The following is a 16,608-nucleotide window of genomic DNA, read 5'->3' on the forward strand; positions in this document are numbered from 1 at the left end:
GTAATACATTTCAAGTTTCAGATTTTTTTTTTTTTTTTCAAAATCCCACCCAACCCTATTTATAAAAAAATAGAATATACTACAATTGCTTATGTATATAGTATTTGTTTTTAGGTCATAGTTGACGTCATCGATAATTTCTTTCCAGGGTTTGTTGACCTACTTCCAATTTTTGTTGTTGTTCTTGTTTTTATTATTTTGTTCCTGGGAACATTGTTTTTTTATTCGTTCGTTCATGTGATTATGTTGCACTTGTTCGTTCGTTCGGGTGGCTGGCTGCATGGCCTGGTCTGGCTCTGGTGTACATAGGCGTGCATTCGTTCTTTTGACATACATAAATAACGTCATCGGTATGTACGAAAAAAAAAACAATAACATCATCATGTTGTGCACAGCTATAAAAACAACAAAAACCATAACAACAAATATTTCGAAATTTTTTCGCCCCACACAGTAAACATATGGCATAAAAAATACGGATGTGGTGTTTCGGAGGGAGGAGGAGGGGGTGATGGGGTGTTGGGATTAGGTATATTTGTAATAAACCAACATATGAAACAGACAATGAGAGAGGGAGAAATCGACCTCCCATTGATATTTTCACTTGGTGGGAAATATTTCATTTAATTTGAATTTCAGGACAGGAGGATGATGAGGTCAAAGTCCTTAAAATGTCGAAAAAGGAGAATCATTTTATGGGAGGTACGCCGAAACCTAAAAATATTCCTTAAAAAATTTCACTACAAAAATATTTTTTAAAAAATCCATGCTTATTGAAGTCATCCATCCATCCCCCAAAAGTTACTGTAAAAATCGCCCAAAAAATATTCTTCACAAAATGCACGATTGTTCTTGAAAAAAATCACCGTTTCGTTGTCTTGGGATCGTTTAACTCCTTTTATTTTCAATTCCTTAATTATTTCCATTTTTATTTCAAACTCATCGCCCGCCGCTTTTTCCTCTATTTTTCTTCTCACCACAACAGCGCCATCTATGGTTTTGCAATTGCAGCGGCAACCCCTTAAAGATCACGTTAAATGAATTATTCTCTTATTTATAAACAAATACTGCATTTATTTTTAGATTTTCTTTTAGTCTCACTTCCCTTCCCACTTGCTCCCATTCTCTCTAACACAAAAAAAATTGCAACAGAAAGGTCGTTTATTGTCGTCTTTGCTGGCATTCTTGAATCTGTTTTGTTGTTAGTGTTTTTTTTTCTATGCAACAACAAAACTAATAATAGTAAAACTCATGGAAGCTATCATATAAGAGCTCTCTCTCATATATATCTCTCTCGCAGTCCTAGAAATTTCATGTCAACGGCGAATTCGCATTCGCTTTGTGTGTGTTTGCATCACAAAATGGGTACAGCATCAGCCAGACAGCCAACCTTGCTTGCAAGCATCATCTTGTCTTAACATTAAAACGTCTTCGTTGTTGTTTTCTTCATATCGTCATCATCATCATTGTTGTTGTTAAAAGACAATCGGGCGGCGACCCGAGCGACCGACAGCAGCCGCCGACCCACCTTTACTACGTTTTGTATACATTTTTTTTTGTGAAAAGCCCACCGTCATAAAGCAGCTGATAAATATATCAAAACAACAAGCCAAGCCACTCACATTCCTTCCATTCAGCAATAATAACAACAACAATGTAAACATTCATCTCTGTGCAAAACATGCATCTCTTCTTCTTCGTCACACAACAAACGACGAAGGCAACGACGACGGCCACAACAAAAATACGAAGGTGAAACACAGTGAAAACATACCTCTCTTCGTCACACAACATTATTTATGAAGTATGTGTGTGTGATGATTTGTGTTGACCACAAGAAAAATACGAAGGTGAAACAACACACAGTGGCTTGGCGGCATTTTATCGTCCCCGGCCCATCCATCATTATTTATGTATTAGTGTGTGTGTGTGATGATTTGTGTTGTTGCTGTTTGCCTAAGATTGGCTTGGTTGTTTTGATTTGTTTGCTTCGCTTGCTTGCCTGAGTTATGATTGTGCATGTGTATGCCATATAACAATAACAACAAAGAATTAAATAAAAAGGTGAATGAAACTGCATTCCATTCCAATGAAAATTCCAATGCATTCTAGCACAGATTTTTGTTTTGCTGTGTGTGGTGTTTAACTCTTTATTTTCCCCACTCTCTGTGTCTTTCGCTCTCACTCGTTCACGTTCACTTCTTTTATATACAGGAACCCAGTTACTCTTGCTTATGCAGGCATTTCTATTCTGTATTGATTGATTTGGTTGACTTTGCTGTACATTTAGCTCATTCATGCATGCTGTTTTGTTGTTTTCTGCAAAAACATGTCTTCATATACATATGTTTTGTTGTATGCATGCATACGCACACCAATAAGTGGTGTGCACAACATATTGGCGGGATTCTTGTTTGCATTCCAATGAAAAGTCGTCGTAAAACGTATTTTTTTTGCATATTCAAGAAATAAACATGAAATTGTCAGATAGTACTACAAAAAGTAGACTATGTAGGTCTATATTTTGACAAAGACCTACGTCAGATTTTCATTTACTTAGAAGAAGGTTTTTATCGTATTTCCCTAACGAAGTGACTGTTATTTAGCATGGGTATGGGTTCTTGGAAGGTGAAAAATATTGGCAAAAAATGTTCGATATAGGCCCATGGTTTGTCATAGCAGCCTCCATATAAAGGTCCCTACTTATTATAAACCATATTATTACTCCCTAAAAAAAAATCTCAATTTTTGTTTCACTTATTTATTTTTGATATGCTAATTTTTCTATTTCTTTAAATTTCAGATTACAATTGGAAGATTCCGGAGGTGAATCCTATATAATACAGGGCGAACAAACATATGAACATCATTCGCCATCATCGAAGCAATCATCGGCATCACGTCAACGTCACAACAGCAGCGGCAACAATATGTCATCTCAAGGCGGTACAAAATTGGCATGCGGCACCCTGCCACCCCCACCATCGGTCAATAAGACAACATTAGAGAATGAGAAGAGAATGCGTCGTGAAATTGCCAACAGCAATGAACGAAGGCGTATGCAGAGTATCAATGCCGGTTTTCAAAATTTACGTTCACTGCTGCCACGACATGAGGGCGAAAAATTGAGTAAGGTATGTTAGCAGAGCATCATCTATCGCGAATAGATTTTTACAAAATTAAATAATGAATCATCAGACGAAAAAAAAAGATTGAACACCTGCTGCTGTTCCGCTAGTTATTTTCAATTTATATTTGACAATAATATTGGAAATATGAAGGCAAGGCTATACAGGCTGTTGCCTTACATTCTGAATACTTCGGCGAAAATGCCTATAAGAAAATTACACACATTAAAACAAAATTTTAAACCTTAAAAAATTTTTGAAAAATATTCCAAAATTTGAAAAATATATTTTTTTTATTTGCTGTCCTGAAAAAAAAAATCCAAGCATCTTTGGTACTGACAAAAAATAACGACATTAAAAATTCCAAGTCTCGAAAAAAAATCGAAGCTTCAAAAAATGTCTAAGAAAATTACAGGCCTTAAGAAAAAATTACAAACCAATCTTTTTTAAAAGATCCAAGATCTGAAAATTATTAAAAAATTCAAAAATATTTTTGAAAATTAAAAAAAAAACAGAATCCAGACTTAAAAAATATGTTAAACATATTTTTCAAAAATGCCTCCTATTTCTCGGTATTTTGGAATAATTTTAGAATCATTTAGAATAACGGAAGCGCTAAATATTCGGTATTTATACCGAAATTTGGCATAGCGTACTGAATTGAGTCTAGAATGATGTGTGCAAAGTTTCGTGAAATTCGTTCCAGATTTAGATATAGCTCTCATATATATTTCGTCCGTTAAAATCGGTTCAATGAAATGATACTTAGCATAGGTTCCAGAAAGGCATAAAGATCTTATATTCAAGTTCGTTCAATTTGATGCCAATGTTCCTTCGAAAAGGTGAAGTCTTCTCTTAGGAAGCATATGTAGAATTTATCCAAAGTGGTGAAGGGTATTATATAGTCCGCCCAGTCCGACTTTACTACTTTCCTTACTGGTTTTTGAGCACTTTTTTTAGTTTGGAAGAATATTTTTGAAAATGCAATCCTTGATTTTTTTTTAATTCCAATTATTATTTCATTTTTTAATAACTCGAATTTAAAAAAAAAAATATTTTTGAAAACTTCCAACCTTGTAAAAATATTTACGTAGAAAAATTGCAAACATAAAAAAATCATGACTTAATTTGTTTCAAAGTTTTTTTTTTAACATCCTCCCCTTAATTTTTTTTTTAATCGACGCATTAAAAAAAATCGACGCCTTTTAAAAAATGTTTCCAAAAATTATTTTTCAATTTTTTTTTTATTTTTCATAAAAATATTTTTTTTAATTCTACATTATAAAAAAATATTTTTAAAAAATGTCATATTTTAAAAATTTCTATACATCATTTTTTTTCTAAAATAAATAAAACCTCATCCAACACAATTTAAAAAAAGACGCACACAAATTTCTAACTGACTTTAAACCAAAATTAGGTCGTCGAGAAAGGTGTTTTCTCGGTTAGTTGGTTTGTTTACATTAAACAATAACAACAACACACAAAATAATAATAAAACAACACGGAGAATAACAGGCACACACAATGACAAACACGAGTGTGCTTGCTTGCCTCACTGACACTCTCATACAACAAACAACAGTCTCCATGACTTTTTGGCGGGGGGGGGGCTTTCGTATAAAAAACAAGCACACACACACGCACGACTACTATAAACAAAAATGTCGAAGGATAACTCAGTCTCCTCCACATCGGCCTCGTCTTTTGTGCTCTTTTACGTTTTGTTTGTTCGTTGTTGTTGTCGTATACGTAATACGATACGACAATTAACGAAAACAGCTGCAGCACACGTCGTCGTCGTCGGTGATGTTTTGATGCTCGGTGTTGTTTTGATGCATTGCCGCGCCCATATGTTTTTGAATATGTCAATTACATTTGTTGTTGTTGCTGCTACTGTTTCCCGTGCGAAAACGAAGGCATCCTATTTTTGTACTCATATATGTAAATATATAGGCATGCAAGCTCGTGTGCGACCTAAATTTGATGAGCTCGTTGCTCGGACAATTTGTTATGCTCTCCCTGTAAATGAGAGTGCAACAATGTCATTCCTTTTCAGCATTAACATTTTTCAGCGGGAAAACTAAATTTGGTTTATTATTATTTTTTTTTAATTATTTGCTTTAAAATTTCTTTAAAACATGTTTTTTAATTCAAATTAAAAAACATTCCAATTGGAAATGTGTGATAGAGAGAGAGAGCTGAGCTCCCTCCTCCGCTACATTTACTTTTCAGCTGCTCTGTTGTTGATGGTTGTTGTTCTCTGCAAACATAAATGCAATAACTGTTGTTGTTGTTGTTTGTTGCACATTGCACATGTTCCGTACAGTTAGTTTTCTTCACACATGTTCGTTCATGTGATAAATGTAATATATATGAGAGTGGTGGTGGTACGTTCTCATCATCATTCTCATCTCAGTGCATAGTGAATCTCTCTCTTCCTCTTGGATTGTATGTGGAGATTTGAGTTAAAATAAAAATAGTTTTTAAATGTGAGAATAGACAACAAAATGAGGTCAATGTACCTTAACCCCATAAAATACTACTGCTACTACCTAAATACTTGTTATCCTTTTGCAATTACAATAATGGCGAACAACAACAATATTACGACTACAATGTATTATGGGGAGAAAGTTAAGTTTGTTTTCATTTTTTGTTCTCATTTTTTTCTAAATAGGCGTTGTTTTCTTTAGTTTGTAAAATATTGAAATTTTTTGTATTAGAAAATTAAAATATATATATATATATAAAAATCATAAAATTATTTAAATTTTTTTCGAAATACGAAATACCCAACCTAAATAAAATTCTAAGTCGATTAAATCATACCCGTCTGTCATTTTAGGAAATTTGGTATTTCAAATGCGATAAGTAGATCCAAGTGGTTGGTATAGACCCCAAATATTCGAAATTCGGAGAATATCGATCACGTATTTCTTCCTAGATTATTTTGTTTTAAATATTTCTTATGGGTGTGCAGTTTAAAAAAAAATTATTTTAAAAATCATAAAATTGTGGAATCTTAAAATAATCAGAATTTTTATAAGACTGAAATTAAAAAGAAAATTATTTTAATTTTTTTTAATTTGTTCTAGAAATTTAGCGTGAAATTTAAAAAAAATAACCTGGCATTTTCTATTTTTTTCAGAATTTAGGAATTTTCTTAATTCCTTATAAAGTTGTGAGTTTTATTTTGAAAGGAAAGATTTTAGGGTGCTTAAGAAAATTCTGGCCTTTTTTAAAGAATATTCTGAACTTTTTAAAATATTTTTCTCATAACCACCTTATAAAGCTGTGGATTATTTTTTGAAGAAGACATTTTATTAGAAATATTTTAATAACACAATTTCTTTTGAGAATTATTTTCATATCTGAAAAAAAGAACTTTCCAATCTGTCCTTCCTCAACATGAATTAAATTCCGTTGTTGAAACAAGTTCCAATTTTTTTATGTTTTTATGTGTGAAATTCCTTTGCTTTCGCCTGTACTTGTAGCTCTCTCGGTCTTGTAATTTTGTGATGTATTTTCTCTCTTCCCCTCTCTCTGCCACTGCGTTCATTCATTGGTCTGGTATTGCACAGCATCATCTGGGCTATGTCACACTTATTTGCCTTTGCCTTGTACTATATATGTATATACTATATAGCGAAGTGCAAATTGTTACTCCTGGTAATTTGGGAGAAGGTGGTTTGCTGCAACCTCCTACTACTCTCTCTCTTTCCCTTTCCACATGTTTATGTTTCGTAGCCATTAAAACTTTCTTTACATTTAATTTTCCGTTTTTGTGTAGTTTTATAATTTCCATTGCATGTCTGTCGCCAACCATCTGTTCCATTATATACTATATAGTGTATATATATATATACGCGCAAATATATAGTACACATATACAGTATATATTTTATACTATATATATATATATATATATTTCTAGTATACTATATATTTTACTTGTATATACACATGAGTTGTATTATATATTATATACTTGGCAAACGTAAACGAGCCGAGCTCTTGTCCCGGTTTTCAGTTTTGTTGTTGTTTGTTTCTTCGCTTTTGCTTCGTTCGTTCTTGGCGCACAATAACCCCAAAATACTTACAGACCGAAATACAGACAGCCAAACAATCTCTCATACATATACGGGCGTCGTATAACGAAAAAAGCACAAACAACCGACGAACACACAACACGACGTAGCACGCCGAAAGCGAAATATATATCAGTAACGGGCGAACCATCGCACGTGTGCACTCTCGCGAGAGCAAATATCACTATTCTCTCACACACATTCAAGTGAACTAGCTGAAAAACCATTGACACACACACATAGACAAATGCGTGAGAACTGAATTTTTTACGCCTGCCCGTGCGTGCTATATAGTTTATTTGACTTACAAAATATGTATAAACATAGATAGATTTTATTACAAATATGTCATCATGACGACTGTGACTGACTCTATATGTGGTGGATATATATCAGGCACGGGCAGAGCGTAAACAATTCGGTTCTCACGCATTTGTCTTTGTGTGTGTGTCAATGGTTTTTCAGTTGGTTCAGTTGAATGTGTGTGAGAGAGAGAGTAGTGATATTTACTCTCGCGCGTGCTGTGGTTCGCCCGTTACTGATATATATTTGTGCTTTCGGTTGTTTGTGCTTTTTTTCTCGTTGTACGACGCCCGTCCGTGTTTTCATTGATTTTTCGCACAGGCGCACTATAATCCCCATCCGCCTGATTATGGCTGTTGTAGTACAGCCAACTCAGGCAGTCAAAACCATATGGCTGGATGGATGGCTGGCCGATTGGCAGTATCTAAAAGGTTACAATGCATATTTTCGACTGTACTATTTTGCAACAACAAAAAAACATAAAAAAGCACTTCAATGAAAGTATTAATGATTTTTTTTTTCGATTTTTTTTTAATTTCGTAAAATATTAAAAAAAAATTACCCATTAATTATATATAAAATTTATATACAAAACCAGTGAGCGGAGCAGTATAGTCAGACGGGGCCGACCATACACAACTACCACAGAACTCCAACTTTCTGAAGATATTCATTCCGAGTCTGGGCAATATTTCGTGATATTTGCACCCTCTGGCCTTACACTGACATATTTTCGGAATATTCCCAATATTCATTACAGCCCTTCTAATTACTTGTCCAGATTCCCTTCACCGTGTGTTGTGATTTTCCGCTTATAATTATTTTCGATCCACTTCATCCCAAAATTATTATCTGATCATCACCGAAAATTATAGGCGTTGTCCTTGACCACAACTAGAATCTCGTGGAAAATTTCAAAGCTCAAAGCGCTATATTTGCGCCCTCTAGTGTGATAATGGGTTACTCAATAATGTCTCAGTACGTAAACACCTGTACATATATAAATGCAACTCCCACATCTCAGTACATACGATCATATAATTGGTATCAATTTAAAGGTCATCACCACTCCTCTTGGATATACTATCAACTTCTCTATGTGCTCCTGGAGCAAATATATACGCCATAGAATACAAATTTTGTAATTTTTACAGGATTGGGGTCAGGATTCATTTTAAGAAATTAATACTTGTGGGTACTAAATGGTACAAAATTTGATACAATTTAAATTTTATGTGAACCAATTGGAGTCAGGATATTTGTTCAGGTGTACGATTAAGATATGTAGGAAGTTTTAGAAAATTTGTACTTATGTGTACAAAATTTGGTACAATTTGAATTGTGGGTCAACCGATAGAGTTGGAATCTTGAAACTTGGATATAGGATCAGTGTGGGGGTGTAGGTTTGGAGTACGTAGAAAGTTTTGGAAATTAGTACTACTGTGTGTACTAAATTTTGTACTATTTGAATTGTGAGTTGGAAATGTGAAACTTGGATTTAGAATCAGTGTAGCGGTGTAAAATTGGGGATGTAGGAGGTTTTGGAAATTCGTACTAATGTGTACTAAATTTGGTACAATTTGAATAGTTGGGGAACCGATAGAGTTGGAATCCTGAAATTTTGATTTAGGAATACTGTGGAGGTGTAAAATTGGAGTATGTAGGAAGTATTGGAAATTGGTACTACTGTGTACTAAATTTAGTACAATTTGAATTGTGGGTGGAGAAATAGAGTTGGAATTATGAAACATGGATTTAGGTTCACTGTGGGGTGAAGTATTGGGTTAAGTAGGAAGTTTTGGAAATTCGTACTAATGTGTACTAAATTTAGTACAATTTGAATTGTGGTTGAACGGATAGAGTTGGAATCCTGAAATTTGAAATTATTGTGGGGGTGTTGGGTCGGGGTATGCAGCAAGTTTGGATGGATGATGGAGGAGGGTCCTTATGGAAATAATTAATTAAAAATTTAATTAATTAAACATTTTTATTTTTATGTCATTTTATGTTTTTAATCAATTTTTGATCGGAATTTTTAAATTTTCGAACAATTTTATGAGTTTGAAAGAAAAAGTTTTAAAAGGTGCCCCCTCTCCCCTACAAATATATTTAATTATTATTGTTTTTTAAATTATTATTTCAGTTTTTTCTATAATTTGTATAGGCGTGGATTTAAAAAAAAAATCAGAACTTTTACAAATTATTTTATATTCGTGGAATAAAAAAAATCAGAACTTTTACAAATACTTTTTATATTCGTGAAATTTTTAAATATTTTATTTCAATATTTTCATAGGCGAAGATTTTTTTTTAATTTTTTTTTTTTAATTTTCAGGCTTTTTTAAATTGTTTTTAAAAATATTTTTATGGGTGTAAATTTTTTTTAATATTTTTTTTTTTTTTTCAAATTATTTATATAGTTCTGCATTTTTTTTAATAATTTCTTAAAAATTGCTTAAAAGCAAAAAAAAAAAAAAAAAAAATACTAAATACAGTGTTGCTCTAATACAATGTCTACGTGATCAATTTCCTTCCCAGTATTTGTTTTTGTTATATATTCCATATGTTTTCATCATAAAACAGCTGTGTATGTTTATCGTTGTCGATTTCTTTTTACATGAATCAGCTGATTAATTGCATTTCAGCTGTTCCTATTCAACACCGTGGTGGCGTGGGGAATGATCAAAAACACTGTGTTTTTACTTTAAATATGTTGCTATTTTGACATTTCATTTATTTGATTTTATTAATATTAGTTACACTATATTGACATTTCATTTATTTCATTTTATTAATATTTATCTAATTGTTAGAGGTACGATTTTTAATACATTAATACACTACAATTGTCAATTAATCCAATTATTCCATTGTAATCTCTACCCTCTGACAATAAACAGCTGTTGTGCTGTGCTGCTTTTGTTTTGTTATTATTTCTTCTCTCTCACCCGTTTTCTCCTTCTCCATCACAATGTTTCAGTTTTGTTGTAAGATTAGTTGAGATCCATTAATTTGCGAATGGTTTCGTCATCATTGCTGTTGTAAAAATTATTTTTGTTTGTGTTCTATTTATATTTGTTAATAATAACAACAATATCGTTGATATTGTTGCTGTGCCAACTCTCCCCACCTAACTCTCTCATAGCTTTGTTATTCTTATTAGTCATAACATCTCTTGTTCTCATTCTCTCACCAATAAAAGTCATATGTTAGGCCGTAGCAATTGTGTCACACTTTGGCGCCAGGTTTATTTTGTTTTCTTGTCATAAAAATAATTCCAATTGGATTTGCTGTTATGGTTTTTGTGTTGTGAACTAAAACCACCATGTGTGTCAATTCTATAAATACCTATAAATTGTTAATATTTAATGGCGAGGAGGGTGGTTATGATGTTGTAAATCAGGTGCGGGCTCGGAAATTCTCAAATAAAAAAAAAATCAACAATCATAAACAGGAGCACCAAATTCCGAGTCGATTTAAAAAAAATTCTACATTTTATATAGATAAATTTTAAAAAAATTGGAAAAATATGTGCCTTGAATATTTTAGTCAAATTATTAAAAGAAATATTTGACGACTATTTAAAGCTAATTTTTTAAAAATTTGTTCCCCTTTTATTGATCATACCCCGATCAAAAATAAGATCCTCACTACCATGTGTGTGTGTTTTTGCTGTGCTCTTAACTGTCACACTCTCGCCTCATTGCTTGTATAAATATGGAATCACAAATAACACCAAAAAACAGCTGTTGTCGCCAGAAAATGTTATCTTTTATTTCATTTTTAATGAAAACAATAGTTTGTGGTGTGTTTGTTTTTTATATTTTTTTTTTTTATAAAAAGCAGCTGTTTTTAATTGTATTTTAAAAATAATAATCTATGCACAATCTGCATTAACACAATTTTTTTGTTTGGTTGTTTGTTTCTATATTTGTCACTTTGAATTTGAATCACCAGCAGCTGATATTTTTGTTGTTGTTTCTTTTGTGTGTGTGACAGAGAGTGTGGGAGAATGAGTGTTAATGCCTAATAACGGATAAACGGTGCATCTTTATTTCAACGTATGTCGTTGTCAAGTGATAAAAACAGCTGTTGGCTTATGATTCACTTTAAAGTGAAAGATTAATAATTTTAATATTAAATTAGTTTTATTGACAACAATACCAACAAAGCACCACCTTCTATGCTCTATTCAGTACGCTGTGCCAAATTTCGTGCAAACCGAAATATATTTAGGGACTTTAGTGCACTATTTACCTTAAATCGGACGAAAATATATATGGGAGCTATATCGATTTTGGTTTCTTTGTTGTGGTTTCTGTTTCATTCTTTGTGTGTGTAAACGTGTTTTTTTTTTAGTTTTTTGCACCCACCACTTGATTGTGCATTGTTGTTGATTTTTTTTTTACTATGTCAATTCATTCATTCATCCATTCATTAGAAAACGACAACAACAACTAATTCCAAAACCTAGTTTTCTGCTACTACTACGATAACTATTGTTGCTGAATGACTGAGTGACTGCCTGACTTACTGTATTTTACAATACATAGACTGCAAGAACAACAACAACACCGACAACTATTCGCCATTCCATAAAGTAGACCACCGTTTGTTTGGTCGTCATCCGTTCGTTCATACATTGGTTCGGTCGGTTGGTCGGTCGGTAACCTCTTATTACTTTTTCCTTATAAGGCCCGGCCCGGCCATTGGTCGGTCGGCTGGTCGCATTAACCGGCATTTTTGTAACTGATATTTGCCATGTTTAAAAATAGACAAAACCAAACAAGACCAGCCACAACAAACTTGACGGAAAAAAGTAATAATAATGCAGTCTTGAAAAAAAAACAACAACAACAACTAAAACAATAATTAAATCCGGCCAGACAACATTCTTGTGCGCGAATATAATAACAATAAAAAAAACTAAATATTTTTGTTGTTGTTGTTTTTTTTTTTTAATTTTAACTGTCTACATGGTGATCTACTCTCTTAACGTTTCCTCCTCTTTATTCCGGCCTTTTGATTAACGATATGGACATCTATTTTTTGCAATATTTAACTGACAAAAAAACTGAAAAAATTTTTGTTATTTTTTTCTATAACAAATTTAAAACTGTAAAATTAAATGAATATACCTAATGTAAAAAGTTGTAAAATTAATTTTTTTTTTGCAAAATTTCTAGAAATTTGCATTATTTACTAGAAAACTAGTTCGTCCTAACGTTTTATTAATTTCACTCTTTACAAAAAACAAATCATTCAGTAAAAAATATTTACAATACACGTTTTTTTACGGAAAAGTAAACGAACAGACCTAATGAATACAACTTACAAAGATTTTTTTTCAAAATTAAACGAACAGACCTAATAAAATCTTATTTTTTCGTACTGAAAATTCAGGATTTTGTTAATAACATTCGTGTGAAAATTTGAAATGACACGAACAGACCTAATGTAAAAATTGCAAAAAATGTGTTTAATTTTTTTAAATATAATTTGACCTAATGTAAAATGTTTAAAAATTTTAATTTAATTTTTTTCACAATTCAACGAACAGACCTAATAAGATTTGTTTCTTACTATAAGACTTTTAAACCAATAATACCACACCTAATGCTAATGTACCCGTATATGTAACGAACAGACCTAATGTAAAAAATTGCAAAAAAATATTTCTTTTTTTTTAATATAACTAGAACTAATGTAAAAGTTTTAAAAGTTTTAATTTGATTTATCCGGCAATGTGTTGCTCACCCAGACCTAATGTAAAAAAATGGAAAAAGTGTTTAATTGTTTAACCGATTTTTTTTTTGACCCAATGCTAACATTTTTACAAAGTTTTCATATAATTTTTAAAACTTACAAGCTCACCCGATACAAACTTCCCGACTGTTGAATAATATTTTGAAAATAATTAGAGTTACATAGAATGACTTGAATTCTTTTAAAACAGCGCCATCTATCATTTGTACCCATAACTCTCTGTCTTCTCTTCTCTCTTTCATTCATAATTCATTTTTCTTTACTTTTAATTAATTCTTACCACAATTTATGTAATATAATCTCTTGTAGGCAAAAAAAATATCTTCAAAATGATTGTATGTATCACTGTTTGTGTGTGTGTGTTGGTATGCAATATTCAAATTGAAAAAGAAACCAGAACAACGACGCGCCATTTATAGCGCAAAAGGCATGCAGCAACATGATGCTGCTGTCCATTTGACAAACAAAATTGCAACAGAATGGGGGGCTCTCTCTGTATAAGTATGTACTCTCACACACGGTACAGCACAGCTGTGTTTTTTTATGAGTGATCTACTTTGTTGACAATTTTTTGTTTGACATTTAGGCGGTAATGGATTTTTGTTGTTGCTTTTTTTTCTTGAATGAATCTGACGAAACAACGATTACTGTCATTTTATAAAACCATGTGGTAACTCTTTAATTATTTATCAACAACAACAATAAGAAAACTACGAAAACGCAACAAAAGAAAACCTCCACACACACATCGTCATATCCCTTCTCCATGATGTTTCATGTTCTCATTTCGAAAAAAAAAAAACATTAAATGAAAACACACCATCCATCGTGCACATACATACTTTCATGGCTGTTGACAGCCCAGTTGTCGCAGTATGGCGCGCAATGGTTTTTCTGTGTGATGTGTAGTTGTTATAATGGGGGGTAATGTAGTAGTAGTAGTGTAAACAACAAATAAACAAACAACCCAGCCAGCACAGCTGCTTTGCGTATTTCATTGTTCTCCTCCTCGTCAACTCCTCTGGCATTGTTTGTTTTCCTTTCATGTCCATTTCGTAGACTTGTGGCCATGTTCTATACATCATTCATTTTAACCTTAAAAAAAGTATTGGAATATAAAAATATAAAGGAAATAAAGAGAAGGAGATGGAATTATGGGGGAGATTAGTGGGGTGTAAGTTTTTTGCATTTTTGGAATTTATTGGAAGAATGTAATGTAGTGGGCCTCTCTGGAAATTAAATTTGTTTCTTACTCTCTTCAATGCACACCGCCACCTTTTCGTTTCTGCTCTCTTTGTGTTATTTTTATTTTGCAGTGGAATACTATTTGGTTGCTGACAGCAAGTGTTTGCGTGCGTTTGTAACATTTTGTAAATAAAGCCGCAAACATAATTTTCTTCAGAGTTCGAAGGAGTAATAGAGATGTCTATATTCCTGTCACATTTACTCTCTTCATTTCCGCTTCGTTCGTTTTAGGCGCGGCGTCGTGTACAAGAAACAACAAAACAAAAAAACATGTGTTTTTCTCTCCATTTCCATTTATTCCCATTGCAGCTGTTTGTGGAATGACAGTGAAATGAAACAAAAATGTTGACGAATACGGCGAAAATGTTAGGACGCCGTCGCCGCCAAACAACATTTCGAGAAGAGAGTACTATATTCTCTCACAAATGGACGCCGTCATTGCCTGCCCATGCTGCCGCCGCCATTCATTCACATACCAAAAAAGTACAGTCATCACAAAAACATATGGAGAAGCAAATTGTTTTGTTTGTTGTGAGAAAGAGGAATGAGAAAAAACAAAACAAAAGCCGCTAAAAACATATGATTCAGCTGTGGCCAGCAAAGTGACGCGCCGGTGACGGCCATACACACACACACTCACTCATACATTTTAACGTAGAATTATTGCAAGAGAATGAAGCAAAAAAACTGAAAGTACTAAAAAACAAAATACGTTTGGTTTTGTTTTGATTGTATACTTGCTCTGCTTGCTTGTTCGTTTGTTCTTCTACTTGAGTATTATAAATAAAAATTCCAATATCTTGTTGTTGTGTTTGCTGCTGCTGTTGATTGTTTTTGTTGTGGAGACCAAAAACAACTGGCTGGCTGTTCTGGCTACATTGTTGCAGTACAATTGTTGTTGAGCTGTTTTTTTGTTAATTAAGATATTTTGTAAACAGTTATAATGCCACACAGATACAGTTTTTATTTACATATGCAGCTGTTTTTCATTTGGAATATGTATTTACACACACGCTCAGTTTTGAATATTTGCAAAATGATAAAAAAATCGAGGAATAATAGTTTTTGAATGGTGGGGGTACAACTTGGTTCACTTAAAGGTGTTGTTTGCTAGTTCGCTGGGGTTCCACTTTGACCTAACATGACCTTTGTTTGCATTTTTTTTCCACAGTCAATTTGTTTTTTTTTTTCGGCCCTGCCATTACATGGGTTTTTTCCATATTTGTTCTACTTTTCATTTCGTTTTTCTATCATAGTTTCTTAATTTAAATAAATCTGGGATTAAGGTTCCGGAATTTCCAAGAGATTTACTGATTTTGTATATTGTTTTTATATTAGTCCATGTTTTACTTGATCATATGATAATCATTCCCGCCTTTTTTTATTAAAAATTGACAATTTGTTGTGATGTCTCTAGAAGAGAGAGAGATTGCAAGGCACTATTTTAAACGGAAATTGTTAAGCAACACATGGCTGTTAATTGGCGTTAGAATTGCTTATTGAAGGATATCATTTTTTATGCTAACTCCTCTGTGTTAAGATTTGCAAATTCATATTTTTCCTGTTTTACTTAGCCATATGCAATCACTTCCCGCCTTTTTAATCACTGACAAATTGTTGTGATTTCTCTCTTGATGATCCAATAAGTCAGTAGTCACACGGGCAAATTTTGTGGTAAAGTAAATTGAGTTTATGGGCGAAAGAGGTGAGTGGAATAAAAGGGGGTACATACATACTTGTACTCCGCAATTCTCTTTTGTTTCGTTATTCGTTGTAAACAACTGAAGTTGGCTGCAGAAAACTTTTGCATTTTCTTTCATTTTATTTTTTCTATCGGCAAACATCAAGGCAGTTATTATAATTAAAACCTTTTGCGAGAAAAAAACTACATAACAGATCTTCATTCTACGGCTATAGCTTCTTCGAGTAATTCAAAACTTCTTTTTATAATTGTTTTTTTCTTTTAATTCCATTTTTTAATTTTCATGAACAATGGTCAAACGAGAAAATGAGTGTGTGGAAGAATAAGAAAATTCATAAATTTAATGCAAGGGTTATTTGCGTGTCTAAACAAC

The 16,608-nt window shown here is 32.7% G+C and overlaps 1 protein-coding gene across 1 annotated transcript in view; it reads left to right on the forward strand.

Annotated features, from left to right (window-relative positions):
- Window positions 1-16,608, forward strand: part of LOC133325011 (uncharacterized) — a 34,924-nt gene that overhangs the window by 13,782 nt on the left and 4,534 nt on the right. Inside the window, 1 exon segment of the mRNA XM_061533837.1 lies at window positions 2,804-3,134. Coding sequence (XP_061389821.1) covers window positions 2,804-3,134 — 331 coding nt within the window.

Source organism: Musca vetustissima, unplaced genomic scaffold, assembly GCF_032173495.1.
Source record: "Musca vetustissima isolate MV318-11 ecotype Yass unplaced genomic scaffold, APGP_CSIRO_Mvet_v1 utg34814, whole genome shotgun sequence".
NCBI classification, from domain to species: Eukaryota; Metazoa; Arthropoda; class Insecta; order Diptera; family Muscidae; genus Musca; species Musca vetustissima.